A 14,967-nucleotide genomic window follows, 5' to 3' on the forward strand; every position below is an offset into this window, starting at 1 on the left:
AACCAATTCAGATGGCACCCTTATTGATAATGGAGGCAAGTGACATTTTTCAGATGAATACTGCCTCCGAAAAAGTAATATGGGGTCAACCAAAATTATTTGTGAATTTGGGTCAAATTCAGCAAATAGTTTCAGCCAAAAGAAAAAAAACCTGAAAACCAAAAAGAGTTTGACTTTTTATTTCAAAACTCAGTTCAAAGTTTGTTGGTTTATTGGAAAAAAAGAAAGGAAAAAACACCCAAAACTAAATGCAATAAAAAAAGATAAGTTTGCTTCCAGTTGAACTTAATGTTTTGTTCAACCCAAAAAAATTTGTTTGAGAGGTTTTTTGGTTCATAGACCAAACCAAAAAAAAAAAAAAATTAATTATTTGTCAGTTCTAGTTGATAGTTCTAACAGAGGCAAAGGCTAAACTCCCCTTTTAACCAAGAGGTGCGATCTCTTCAGGTCACACTTGAAAAATAGCTATACTAGCATTATCTAAAAACACTTGTTATTTTAAAAATTGACCCCATTTCAGGTTGACAAAATCCCTTTAAGCAACTAAAAATAAAATGTAATTGATAAATAATTAAAAAATTAATTCTTAGAGCTTAAAAGCTATGTAACATCTCAACAATAAATATAAAATATGCTGAAAATAAATCACAGTATCAGTTTTTGAAAAGCAAGAGTTACATATATAGTATAGAATTGTTACACAGGAACATTCATATTAATAGCTGTGATGATGGATTAATACTAAACAGTATTTGATTGTTATATCTTGTAGTCAATATTATCTCAAAGAATGATAGAATAGATGCCAAACCAAAGAACAAATAATTTTTTTCAAGAGGAAGTATGTTCTAACATAGAAAGCATATGACAAAGTCAGAAGAGCTGGGTTCTATTCTGGGCTTTGCCATAAATTTGCTGTGTGGCAAGTCAACCTGCATTTCCCTATCTGTAAAACAGGAACAAGGGGTAAAAACCTACTGGAACAGGAAGTAGCCAAAGACGCACCCAAAAGTCGCTAAATCAACATTCAACCCCGGTCACTAATGTCACTATCATTAATGTCACTATCAATAGTGTCACTGATATCACTATCAGCGGGGTTTCTTTCCACATCCCTGGGTCACGTATTTCCTCTCCCCCGCTTTCCAGGGGCACGAACGATTGTGTGCAGCGAAGTCAGAGGCGGTGGGCGCTTCCCCCTCTTCCTGCTCCCCCCCCCAGGTCTGGGCTCCGGAGAGGAGGTGGAGGAGGAAGAGGAAGATGACAAGCCAATCTAATTAGCCAAACAAGGGATGGGTGGTGGCAGTGGCAACTTTACCCCCACATGTTAGTAAAGTGCTTTGAGATATTCAGATGGAAGACAATACAGACGTGGAAGGAACTAAGTTGATTACAGACAGGCATCAAATCATGACCCCCAAGAAGTCAAGTTTACATACTGTCCTGCTCAGCATAATATCTAAATAAACTGATCTCAAGATTACGTCACCACCATTTGTTGGGTTTAAAAAAGGTCTATGTTTCATGTACTGGCAAAGACTTTTCCTCCAGAAAGGATTCTCACAAGAAGCAGATGATTTGTTAGGACTTGAACAAATTCTGTCAACAAGGGTAGGTTTTTTTTTTGGTTAAAACTTTGAGGCCTCTTCTTCATATACCATAACTGATTATTAAAAAGCACAAAAGTTTTGCTCTGCAGTTCACTTTAAAAAGTTTCCCTGACACAGGAATACTGAAGAATTTTGAGGAACTCTAGTCACACCTGACATGCTGAGGACGCTAAAACAAGAGAAACCTGTATTTAAATAATGTTTCTGGAATTAGAAATTCCTCAAGTCACTTGTCTTTTTCTTTTTTTTTTAATATGTACATATTATATCACAACTGTAAATTGTAGCATTTCCTGCACAGTGTGTATGTGTTTTATATATATTCAGAAGGCTGTAATATCCTCACCCTGCTCTTTTGAAAGGAAAACAGATTTTCTAACTCTTCTCTTCTAAAATGAGTACTCCAGTTCCCTAACATGTTGCTAGAAAGGCTGGATGCTTTTCCAAATCCATTTATCTATTTGGGTGCATGTTGCTTGACTCAGCTTTTTATACTGTAAATTCATCACACTAATTTAGCTGAAGTTTTGTCAGAAATTGCTGTATCCATATTAGCTATTTTTTGTACAAAGGTAATGCCTATAGGCCCAAAACAATATCAGTGGCCCATTGTGCCAGGCACTCTACAGACATTTAGTTAGAAACGCTCTCTTCCTTGAAGAGCTTTCAATCCAAACAGACAACAAGTGGGAGTAGAAACAGAGAAGTGACTTGCCCAAGGTCACACATCCAGTGAGCAGCATAACTGCAATTAGAACCCAGGTCTCCTCACTCGTGCCAATGCCCTGTCCACTGGACTACATAGCCTGTCCTTTAGCTTCTCCAATTTCTTTCAGGGTGCTAAAGCCATGTATGTACCCAAGGGCAGAATTTCACCCTTAGATTAGACAATGTTATTAGATCTTTAGGATTTACAATTTGTTATGCATTCCCTTTTTAAAAGATATAAGAACAGTATTTACCAGAGGCCTGCAAGCAAAGGCAGGATTAATTTGACTTGTTGCAAATTGACAACACTGATTTGATTATTTTTAAATGATACAATTGCACTCAAATCCAAAGGTGACAGGCACAGAGGCATTTTTAAATAAAATTGATTTTTAAAAGTTATGTCTATTGAATACTGATTGATTGTTACCATATAGTCTGACCTCTTGTAGTTCTCAGCATGCAATAAAAACATAAGAATGGCCATACTAGGTAAGACCAATGGTCCATCTGGCCAATATTCTGTCTTCCGACAGTGGCGAATGCCAGATGCTTCAACGGGAATGAACAGAATAGGGCCATCATCAAGTGATCCATCCCATCATCAAGTCCCAGCATCTGGCAGTCAGAGGCTTAGGGACACTGACCATCCTGGCTAATAGCCATTGATAGGCCTATCCTTCATGAATTTATCTAATTCTTATTCTAATCCAGGACCCCAGGGCTTTGGCACCTGGCCCCACTCCCAGCCTCAGCCCCCAGCCTGGACCACTACCTCCTCCCGCCCCCCCCGACCATGGCCCCGCTCCAAGTCACAGCCCCTGGTCCCAACTATGGCCCTGCTCCCAGCCCCAGTTGGACACGGGATGGGGAGGCACAGACAGGAATAAGGAGGCATGGGGTAGAAAGTTTGGAGACCACAAGTCTACAATGAAGTGCTCTAGCGAGTGCAGCTGTATCCTATTAAGTATAGACAAGCTCTAAAATACATTACCTTTCTGACCAAAGAGACACCAGTTCCCCTAAGCAACTCCATCAGTAAATGCATTTGTAAACAGATGAGCCTTGCAACATGCCATGAATTTGACCTCTGTATGACCAACGCTGTACATTAATTTACTTCCTTTGAATAGCAACACAGAAAACGGATAGCACACTTGTAGAGCAACAGACTCTTGCCATCTTAAGTTCCTGAACATTGTATTTGTGAGAAGGAATAAATCTGACAAGTAAATTCCACTCTGTGGAACGTTGGCTGAAGCATTACCTCCTTTACCACTGAGATTATAATGGGTCAAACTACAATATGGTCTTATCAATACATTTAGAATACATTCAGGCTACCTATAAAGTGAAGTGCATTTCTTATCTGCAGTAGCTCAGACAAGAAGCTCGCTTTACAAAGAATGATTGAAGTCTGATGATGGTAGAGGGAGGATCTGATTGAAGCTTCATCTATAAATCAAAATCCTATATAGCATCTGAGAAGTATGCGAAGTAGTATATATTCCTATACACTAAACTTTAAAATCTTGAGTAACCATACACCAGCAGGCAAGCAGTGTCTAATGAATAACCTGGAATTCAAGAGGGTCAAGTACACATTTATTATAACTGTATTAATTGCCTGTGGATCTCAACCAAGGGTACGCAGAGGTCTTTCAGGGAGCAAATCAACTCATTTAGATATTTGCCTAGTTTTACAAGTTACATAAAAAGCACTAGTGAAATCAGCACAAACTAAAATTTCATACAGACAATGGCTTGATTATATTGCTCTATATACTATACATTGAAATTTAAGTACAATATTTATATTCCAATTGATTTATTTTATAATTACATGGTAAAAATGAGAAAGTAAGCAATTTTTCAGTAATACTGTGCTGTGACACTTTTGTATTTTTATGTCTGATTTTGTAAACAAGTAGTTTTTAAGTGAGGTTAAGCTTGGGGATATACAAGACCAATCAGACTCCTGAAAAGGGTACAGTAGTCTGGAAAGGAGAGGTACCAATCATGTTTTTTTTGAGAGAAATAATGGTTGGACTCAAACAAAGGTATTGCTCCAACTATAGACCTTCTATAAATAAAGAAGATTTAGGACTTACTATCACAAACAAGCAGCCTGACAGTCTAATGCAGACAGTTTCTACCATTAATTTAAATAGAAACACAATTAGAGTGCAAGAAACCAAAAGATTCTCAATCCACTGCTGCTGTGCTGGAAGAAAGTCAAAAGCAACACCATCTCATATACAAGCTTGGCCTCAAATGGGATTTTGTAAGGCACCCGATAGCTTTTAATTGTACTTTTTATTGTATTCTTCACTATGTAATATCCTTGGAAACGCCTTTCTCAGCCAGTTTTATCCTTCCCCATTATTCTTCGCCGTGTTTTACAAAACACAAAATAACATTATTTCCTTGTTTGTATATCAATACCATCAATGAAGGCAACACAGAACCAAGAATAGATTGTATTCTACCATTGCAGAACCAAAGTAGTGGAGGTCCTACCTGAACAGATACTCTCAGCAACCGAGTAGCAGGTTTATAATAAATATTTAGGCTCCACAGGACCTTTGCCATTAGACTGAGGTACTATAGGCTTCATTACTTGGTCTGACTATCTTTCTAGATTTAATTCCAAATACCACATTTTTTGCAAGAGACTCACTAAAAAGTGTTTGCAATAAGTGGTTGAGTAGACACCAAGGGAAAGAAGCTGTATTTCTCAAAAGGCAATTTTCTTTGTAGAAGAGGAAATGAAGCTGTAATCAGGCATAAGATGATAAGCTCCACAAGAAGTTAAGCCACTTTCTTTAGTGTGCAAACAGTGAATTTTTAAAGTAAAATAATCACAAATGCATCAGCTGAAGTTTGAAGGGTCAAAATGAAATCACTCAGAACTGCACCTTATCATGTGGACATTTAAAAAAAAATATCAGTCATGTAAAATGAAGGCTGCAAGACTGTTAAAATTCCAGACTCTCAACTGGGTGAGCCACTTAAAATAAACTAAGGACTTGTATTATCTGTTTTATCCATGTGACCAATAGGGATACATAGCATTTCTACAGCACTGTGCATTTTTCAGTTTTGTACAAATATTAACCCTTAAAAAACCCCATGAGGATCAACAACCTCAAATTACAGCTGGCAAAACTGAAGGAGAGCTCAGTAGACTTATCTGAAGTCATACAGCTGGTTGGAACAGATTTCAAAAGATGACAGACTAGTACCCTATTAATTTGGGTTTATATATCAGTGATTCCTTATTTATACTTATTAACATTAGTTATTTTTATTACGGTAGCAACACAGACGTGCTAGGAATTATATGAAAAAAAATGTGGTCCTTGCCTCAAATACATTGCAATCTGCAAAGATACAAAACAGGCAAAGGCTGGACTAAAAGGGATACAGCACACAAGCTATATGATCAGGCTGATAACAGGCACATGTCGTGTTAGGACCAGGTTATTGGATATGTTGTAATTTATTTAATTGTGAAAATTACACTACATTTAATTGTAAAAAGGTTTGTTTCTAAAGCTACAGAAGTGGAGGGGTTTTATTTGAGTGGCTTGGAGGGAAAGTTACAACAGATCTTGCAAGTGAAGCTAACCTAATTGAAACCTTTTTGGTCAGGCTGGCAAAAGATTACATAAACTGCTCTCACACTATGTAGGAATACCTATGTAGATATTCCAGGGATGACACCACATACTAAACACATGTTTAAGCTTTGTGAGAATCTCAACTGGTTCTGTTTCACATTGCTTGAATTAAATACTGAAAAATCCAGATATTAAATGAATCCTGCCGGGGTTATACAGGTTATGGAAAATCCTTTCAGGGCTTCTAGCTCTTTCTAATGTGCATCTTATAAATGACAAACATTTTTACTTCAGTCCAAACAAGAGTTTAATAAAACTTGACATCAATAAATAGCAAATCCTGTTTTTTGCTTCTGTCCTTCACAGCAAACTACAGACAATGGCAAATAGAGGCTTTTGAAGAACATGAATATAATGTTTAGAAGGTCCTATTTGGGTTAAAGAATAGAATGCATCTTAAATACCTGAGTTATATGAGAATATAATGAGGATAACAGGGGCGTCTTATTTTCTAGATTAGTCTCAAAATTTTAACAAGAACATGCATAATGTATTATCCAAGTGTAAATAAAAATGAGAACAATAAGAACGGTAAATGACATGTTTTGCCTGTTCACCACCTGTAGAAAGGGCAAAAGGTCTAGTCTTCCCTTACATGCATATAATCAAAATAACTTGAGTAAAGAATGATAATTATAGTTTGTATGTGTACCAACAATAGATTCACAGCTGGTATTACACTATATCTCTGCATTAAGAAATATAAATAAATATTTCTTGGACAATTTATTATTACATCATCAAATTTGTTTAAGATTATTTTCGTATAAATACAGTCTCTGCCAGCAGTACTACCAATGAGGAAATTCAAAAAAGCTGAGGTATTTCCCATTAGATATGTTGCAATATTTCAGCCAAATGGAGTAAGTGAAAGATTTAGTTCATTAGGAGTTTCCCTCTGAGAGGAAAAATACCGTCAAAGATAGAGGAAAGGAAGGAGGGAAGAAAGTAGAAAGAGTACACGTGACAAGATGTGTTAGTCTTCTTGCTTAACACTCTACTGAGAGGAGCTCAGATATTACAGTGATGAACACGGTATAAAAAAAATTAGAATACAAAGTAGGCAAGTTTTCTTCAGTCTCCCCAACTGTCCTTCCATATTTCTTTATGACAGCCTGATGATCTCCCCTTCCCTGCTGCCACACATTATGTCAGTTTATTCTTCCTACCCTAAGGGACTCACATTAGAATGTGAAGTGAATTTGATAGTCTCATGCCTGAGAACGTAAAAACTGGATGGTAACTGTGATATTCTAAACAATGTGTTAGTTCCAGAGGGGTAGCTGTGTTAGTCTGTATACAGCAAAAATAACGAGAGTTCTGTGGCACTTTAAAGACTAACAAATGTAATATTTGCAGGCATAAGCTTTCGAGAGACTTCAGCTCTCTTCTTCAGATGCAGTAATACAGAAAATAGGTAACACAGAGGCATCTTATAGATATCCAGGTGCATCGAGAACAATGGGGGAGGTGGAGTCCAGTACTATTTTCTGTATTACTGCATCTGAAGAAGAGAGCTGAAATCTCTCGAAAGCTTATGCCTGCAAATATTACATTTGTTAGTCTTTAAAGTGTCACAGAATTCTCGTTGTTTAAACAATGTGTTGATATTCTAAACAAAAAGAGCTCTCAACCATGCTTGTAGCTTTTTCCATTGCTTCACATTGACTCAACAAACACCCTAGCCTTCAGAATGGCAGAAAAAGTGACATTCCTGGAATATTATATAGATATGCGAAGTTATATTTAAATTAAAAGCTTTTTGTTTGGATTAGGCTAAAGTTAGGGTGCAGGCCAGTAGCTACATCCCCAAATGGGCATAATGATACTTATCTCTTGTAACACTTTTTGACATCTGATGATGAAAAGTGATGTAGAAGAGCTAGTTATCATCATAATCATCTCCTAGTTAGATATCACTTAACCCCTTGGCATCAACTGTGTCTGCAATAATAGAATCTATACTGATACTATTCCAATTAAACAACAGCACTTGTTACAGACACTTCCACTAGAGTAAACAAGTTAGTAGAGAAGCAAAACAATTAATCAGGGAACACCCTATTGGGTTCAGTATACACCCTCTCTGTACAGAGTGCACAAGTTAGGTGAGGCAATGGTCACTCTCTCCCACAGAAATTTGTCTGATAAAAGTTATTAACCCACCCACCTTATCTCCCTAATATCCTGGGACTGACACAGCTACAACTACACTACTTACAAAATGCACAGTCACTGTGGTAGCTAGCTCAATAAACAAATGTAAAAAAGAACATTCAACTTAAATCTGGCTCTAAATTTACATTTTATAAAACAAAAATTGCCTTTCAACTCACCGCCTAGGAAGCCAATGTTGAAAGAAATTGACTAGAAGAGTGAACCTGAATCTGTTGATTTTATTTGTCCAAGCTGGGAGAAATGAAAAAACAAAACACACCATCCCAACCAGCATAAAAGATGTGCCACGGATTTTATTAACTCTTTAATAACCTAAAGTGCTACCAAAAAAATGAAGACTCACGTTTGATTACAGCATGTTATTGTTAAGCCAGCAGTAGCTTTTTAATCATCATTTTATGTTTTCTGAAAATGCCATAGATCACCCTGAAAGACTAGGAGGCTGAGGTAATAGCTTTTATTGGACCAACTTCTGGTGTTGAGAGAGACAAGCTTTCGAGCTTACACTGAGCTCTTCTTCAGCTCTGACCTGAAATAGCGCTGTGTGTATACTAGAAAGCTTGTCTCGCACAACACCAGAAGTTGGTCCAATGAAAGATATTACTTCTCCCACTTTGTCTAATAGCCTAGGACCAACAGCTACATCATTCCTGCATCAGTCATCCTGGGCATACCTCGTCCCACCCACCTGCAGGGGAGAAGATGAGGGCAGGTTTCTCTGGCAGTCACCATTACCCCTCACACCAGGGGCAGGTCTCAGGCATTCTCCCTTCCAGCACACACGTAGCTCACCAGCTTTTTGGGACAGGAAACCTGTTCCCCCATGTTTCTGCATGTCTATGCGAGGGCTCTGGGTCCGTGTCGCCAGCGGCTCAGTGACCCACAGAGTGGGGCGGCGGGAGAGGGTGTCACCCCAGCCCAGGCCTGAGGAGCGGGCTGCCGGCTGTCCCAGCTTCCCCCACTCCACGTCAGAGCCCGGGGAGCTGGGCTAGAGCCCACCACAGCGCGGGGGACCAAGGCAGACGAGGGGGGAGATGCGCGGTGATCAGGGACGTCAGGGCACCGACCCGGTTGCCCCACGCACCGACCACAGGCCCATCAGCGCCGCGCGGGGGGCGCAAATACTCACCAGGCTGCAGCAGCTCCTCCAACTGCCGTGGAACGGTATCTCTCTGCGGCAGCTTGGGACTGGCCTGAGAGGAGCAATGGCAAGCCCCGCCCCCTGCTGGCCCCGCCCCATGACCATTGCCAGCCGCTGTGCGCCGCCTCCGTTCAGAAGGCCACGTGACAGAGAAGCGCAGGTTAGCGTCCCCCGCCCCCATCGTCATCACACGATGAGTCGACAAGGGAGTGACTAAAGCCGAACCAAAGGGGCGCGCGGCGCCCCGCGACAAGCGAAATGGGCCTTGCTACTGCTACCCACATGAGCTGGGTCGTCCGTAAGAGCCTCACTTCCTAACAACAGCACGTGTTTAGTTCCCAAAAGCAAAAGGAAACAGCACACTTCACTGTCAGGCTTTCATTTACTGACCCAAAGCTTTGTCAAGCACTTAAGAATAAAGGTTCGATTTTTTCATAAAATTAAGATTTTTTTTTTGGTGTGTAACAAGCAAGGTGAATCTACTAGCAGCTCTGTAAGAAGAGGGGGTGTTGTGCGAGTCTTGATGCTACCGTTTTATTTTTCTAAAAGAGATTAAAGTTTAGAAACATATTAGTAACTTCAATCTGTGAGTGGGGGAGAGGGTGTCAGAGTATTGCAGTTGGGGGGCGTTACAAAGAAGGACGATTGAGACAGTTCCATGGTTTCAGTTTAGCACATACAAGCAGAAGCATATGCACATTTCTTTTAAATTAAGTGCTGTGTGTGTTTTGACCTTCGTACTCAGCTATTCACTTCCTTTACTAGATCCCACAGAAGCAAGAAGCACAACTATATTTGTATAGTTTAACACCAAAATGGGGAAGGGAGAACAATCTCAGTAGCTTTTGGTGTTTATTAGTGTATTACATCACAAATGATTTGTTTGTAAACATTCATTTTGGGACATAATGTAAAAGTTAGAAGGGATCAGGCTCAAGTGATGTCATACCTCTGAAAAAATTTAAAAAAGCCCCTCTGGCCAGAGCAGATATTCCCACCTCCAATCAAGCCAGAAAGTCAGTCTTCAGCTTAATCTGTCTGAATACATTTGAATTTCAAAATACATTGAGGAAGTGAGATGATCAGAACATTCCAGTGTTATCACGAGCCCTTGCACAAGTGCTGTAACATGAGATAAGGCAGCACCTGGTTCCTCAGACTGGTCCACCAGCATTTATGGTTTACATATCAAAATGTTATATTAGTGCCCTGCTAACTCCATTGTGCTAGGCACTGCTCAAATATTCAAGAATCAGCAAAATCCCCGCCTAAGTCACGTTAAACGACAAAATTCTCACAAACAATTGGAACGAGGATATCACTGTGTGTCTGCTTAAAAGACATTTCAGTCTAAGAACAGGTCCAATCTACAGACTTTTGCCAAAATAGGTATGTTTATCAGGTGTGTGAAGAATGATCTGACAATTATGTTGGCAGAAACCTCTAATGTAGATGCAGTTATTCCAGCAAATCCCAGCCTCACTGAAGCACTTTTACTAATATAGTCTGTTTCACTATACCAGTGGAAAGCACAATGGACATATACCAGCATGGATGCAGCTATCATCCAGCATTCCTATTTTGGTATAGTGCTTCTAGTATAGCCAGAGCCTCAGTCAGACCTTAAAGAGCATTCACTGCTCCAAAAAGCAACTGATGTTGAGAAGGCAGACACTACCTACTTCCCACCGACCTTCTAAATTCAAGAACCATATCAGCAGAAGTCTGATTTCAAGCAGAAGCAGGCCAGTCTATTCTTGAACATTTTGGCCTCCCCTCTATATTTTATCACTAGCTACTTAAATACTTTTGCAGATTGTAAGTGTACACTTTCTGCTGCTATCTCCACACTATGAATATTCTGACTAATGGGTACTTTTAAAATGTACTCAGAAAAGATCAGTTTCCATTATCCAGTAAGTGAGAAAGAAGAATATTTAAAAATTTAGAATTTTATAACCAAACAATATTCTTAAAGTTGCTCACTGTACTTTTATAGCAAGCCATTAAACATGGGACATGAACAAGACCTAGATGAACAAAAAAAGTTTTTAAATATATTTATTACAGCAGTAATGCCACATCACAGATGACATCAATCATTGAACAGATGCCATTACATGCCTGGCATAAGTGAAAATTCAGACCAGTTCAAGATTACTGCACATTTCAGTCCAGTATAGGTGAAGGCTATTCCTGTCTCCATTCTTTTGGGGTGACTCTGCCAACAGGTGATAAATTCCACACAATTCCACTTCGTGTTATCACCTGTAATAAATTAAAGTTATATAAGAGTTATAAAAGTTTGTCATAGATCCCAAGGCCAGAAGAGACCATTGTGATCATCTAGTCTGATCTCCGGTATAACACAGGCCATAGAACTTCCCCAAAATAAATTCAAATGAATATCTTTTAGAAAAAGAACCAATCTTGATTTAAAAAGTGGTCAGTTATGGAGAATCCACCATGACACATGGTAAGTTGTTCCCGTGGTTAATTATGCTCTCTGTTTTTTTGTTTTTTTTTAAGTATGCTTTATTTCCAGTCTGAGTTTGTCTAGCTTCAACTCCCAGCCATTGGATCATGTTATACCTTGCTCTGCTCGATTGAAAAGCCAATTATTAATAATGGTTAGTAGCCCTCAAATCCAGTAAAGCCATTTAGTGTAACGTTAATGCATATTAGGTGTCTTCCTTTAGAGTGACAGTTTTATAGTACCTTTATCCTATGCAGCTGTTCAAGAACAAAGTTAAAAAAGAATATAGTGGAGGAGCATCATATTCTCTATCAACACTGTTTTTGCACTCAGATTTGACATCTTATTCAGCCCTTTATATTGATTCCATTGGTATTACATTTATACTATTTTACAACAGTAATTTGCATTACAGAAATATTAACATCCACACCTGTTTTAATAAACACTAAATGAATTAATAAAGACATGTCACATACTGCATTAGAAAACTGTATTTTAAAACAGTTAAAAATTGACACTGAAAGTGAGGGGACACAACAGCATCAGTATAACATTAGCTCTCATAGTACAGCCATACACTATTTTCACCAACATAAAACGAAAACTTGAGTTAAACAGCTTTTCTACTTTCTTACTCACTCATCACACTGTCCATTTTGGAAATGGAATTATTAGACAAAGGCAGCGTGCTTAGCTTATATTTCATCAAGCTGTTTAGCTGCCAGTTCTGAAGACTTGCAGTAAAATGACATTCAAAATAAGTGCCTATTAAAGACCTAAGTTTAAAGTTGGACTAATGGAATGGATCACTTCCCTTTGGGGTATTAATGCATATGAATTACTCTTTCAGGAAAACCCAAAGCCCCGATACTTCAAGTCACTTTATATAAGCAAATCCTTATGAGAGTGCATAACAATTTGCAAATTCAGGGCTATAGTATAGCAGACAATAGTGATAGTACTAATCATACTGTACTTACATATCCCCAGACGGAGACACAAAATAGGGATCCACCAAGTAGTATCAAGTTGCCATATTTATCATGGAAGTCAGGCACATATTTGGAGTGACTCTGTCTTGCTGCAATCCACTGAATGCCACGAGCTAAGAGAGATGTTCAAAATGTAAGATGCACCGATGGACTGAAATACATCTATTCAAGTCTCTGGAAATCCTCTCTCCCATCTACCCTCTAGAAAAGACAGACTTCAGAACACTAAGAATAAAGAATGCTCTTCATTGCAATAGAGAGCAAGACACAAGACTTCAAAATATTCTGGCAATATTACAAAGCCACACAATTTCTGGAACAGGGAAAGTTATCCATTTTAGACAAATCCATCAAAGAGATTTGGTACCATTTGATTCTATTTGGTTGACAAGCTACTTTAAAAATCTCATTAAAAAAGTAAAGGAGAACCTCAGGGTTACAAACACCTTGGGAATGGAAGTTGTTCATAACCTGAAGTGTTTGTAACTCTGAACAAAACATCATGGTTGTTCTTTCAAAAGTTTACAACGGAACATTGATTTAATATAGCTTTGAAACTTTACTATGCAGAAGAAAAATGCTGCTTTTAACCTTCTTAATTTAAATGAAATAAGCATAGAAACAGTTTCCTTACATCATCTAATCTTTTTTTTAAACCTTCCCTGTATTTTTAGTAGTTTACATTGAACTCAGTACTGTACTATATTTGCTTTTTTTGGGTGTCTGCTGCTTCCTGATTGTGTACCTCCAGTTCCAAATGAGATGTGTGGTCCCTCAATGTAGACTCTGAAGTGCCGTTTTAGGCATGATCACTTCCTCAAATGCTAAAATATATGGCTAGTCTATTAATTTATCACTGTACACATTATCTTTCACAAATAATGTCTGTAATTAATCTAAGTGTTTCCAGAAGAAAAGAAGCCATATAAAACACTGACAGCAGAAAAAAATTATGATCTCACAGAAAAAAGATTCAGGAAAAAGATTCCTGTACTGTGTAAACAATGCTAACTGAAATACAAAAAGTTTTCAGATCACAGGATTTATATGAACTTACACTAGCAAAATTAAATGTATTACATAAGATAAAGATCCAGAGAACCAGCTTCAAGGTTGTACCAACAGTTATTTCCAGAGCATTTTATTTGGCAATGCACTGAAATATTCACAAAGTAAGACACTGTCTCCCTAACATTAGATTTTTTTACTCCCTCTTTAAAAAACAATTAGCTGGAATTAAAATGGTTATTACAAACGTTTACATGTGTGCTAAGAAACACAATATAGCACCCATAAACCTATATGCTTCCAGTATATATACCATGCCCACTCCGCCTTGGAGAGTTACAATCTAAGTGTTGCCAACTCTTGCGATTTTAGCAAAGTGTCACACTATTTGAAGGTTTTCCATAATGCCAGTTCCTGGAGCCCTACCAGTACACAAGAAACTTAAATGTATTTTAAATTTCTAGTACTGAAGGCTATTGAGAAAGCTTGAGAGTGAGACTCACGGGTACCCTATAAGCTCAGACACCCGAAGGGATAGGAATGCGGGGACAGGCTGGAAAAGGGGAGCGCAGATGGAGGAGAGGAGTAGGATGTAGGACAGGGCAATAGCGACAAGCCACAGCCAGGCCATTCCCCACGCTCAGGTGGAGACTCCCCCTCCCTGGACTCGGGGAACGGGCGAGCAGAAAGCGGAGGCCACTGCAAGGGGACCGCGGTTCCAGGGCGGACCGGGTCGCTGCGGCAGAGAACCCGGGGAAGGGGCGCTAAAAGGGGACCCCCCCAGGCTGCCTCAAGTGCTCTCGGTCCGGAGGGAGTTGTGAAGATGGAGGTCCCCGACCGACTACGCCCCGGAGGATGCCTCCCACCCCCAGCTCACCACCGCTGAGACGCAGCGCGGTCTTAGCCAGAGACAACATGCTGCTGCTTCTCGACGGGTTTTCGCCGCCCCTTCGCTTTCCTTATACCCTTGTCGAGAGCCGGGGTGAAAAAGAAAATGGCGGCCAGTCAGGAAGTCCGCACACTGCGAGTGCGCCCTGGAGCAGTGCGCCCTGGGAAATGTATGTCTGTCCCTTTGCGGCGCGCTGCCCCGCAGCATTATAGGAAATGTAGTTTCCACGGTTGCGCGGTTGGGCTCTTCCAGGATAGAAGAAGCCCCTGCCCTGTGGCT

At 39.4% G+C, this 14,967-nt stretch overlaps 2 protein-coding genes across 2 annotated transcripts in view; both read right to left on the bottom strand.

Moving 5' to 3' along the window:
* ATP7A (ATPase copper transporting alpha) overlaps positions 1 to 9,339 on the bottom strand; it is a 62,405-nt gene extending 53,066 nt beyond the window's left edge. Inside the window, exon 1 of the mRNA XM_067548248.1 lies at positions 9,309 to 9,339. The gene's annotated coding sequence lies outside the window, so the exon portion shown is untranslated. The remainder of the gene's footprint in view (positions 1 to 9,308) is intronic.
* Positions 9,340 to 11,365: 2,026 nt separating this feature from the next.
* COX7B (cytochrome c oxidase subunit 7B) lies at positions 11,366 to 14,836 on the bottom strand. Its single transcript, XM_067548249.1, has 3 exons — positions 14,677 to 14,836; positions 12,780 to 12,904; positions 11,366 to 11,588 (listed from the first exon to the last, which is right to left on the bottom strand). Exons 1-3 carry the CDS (start codon positions 14,714 to 14,716, stop codon positions 11,511 to 11,513), a joined length of 243 nt encoding a protein of 80 aa, XP_067404350.1. The 5' UTR covers positions 14,717 to 14,836; the 3' UTR covers positions 11,366 to 11,510.
* Positions 14,837 to 14,967: the final 131 nt, after the last annotated feature.

This window comes from Emydura macquarii, unplaced genomic scaffold (assembly GCF_026122565.2).
Source record: "Emydura macquarii macquarii isolate MOO-44397 ecotype Brisbane River unplaced genomic scaffold, CSIRO-AGI_Emac_v2 contig_1253, whole genome shotgun sequence".
Classification (NCBI taxonomy): Eukaryota; Metazoa; Chordata; order Testudines; family Chelidae; genus Emydura; species Emydura macquarii.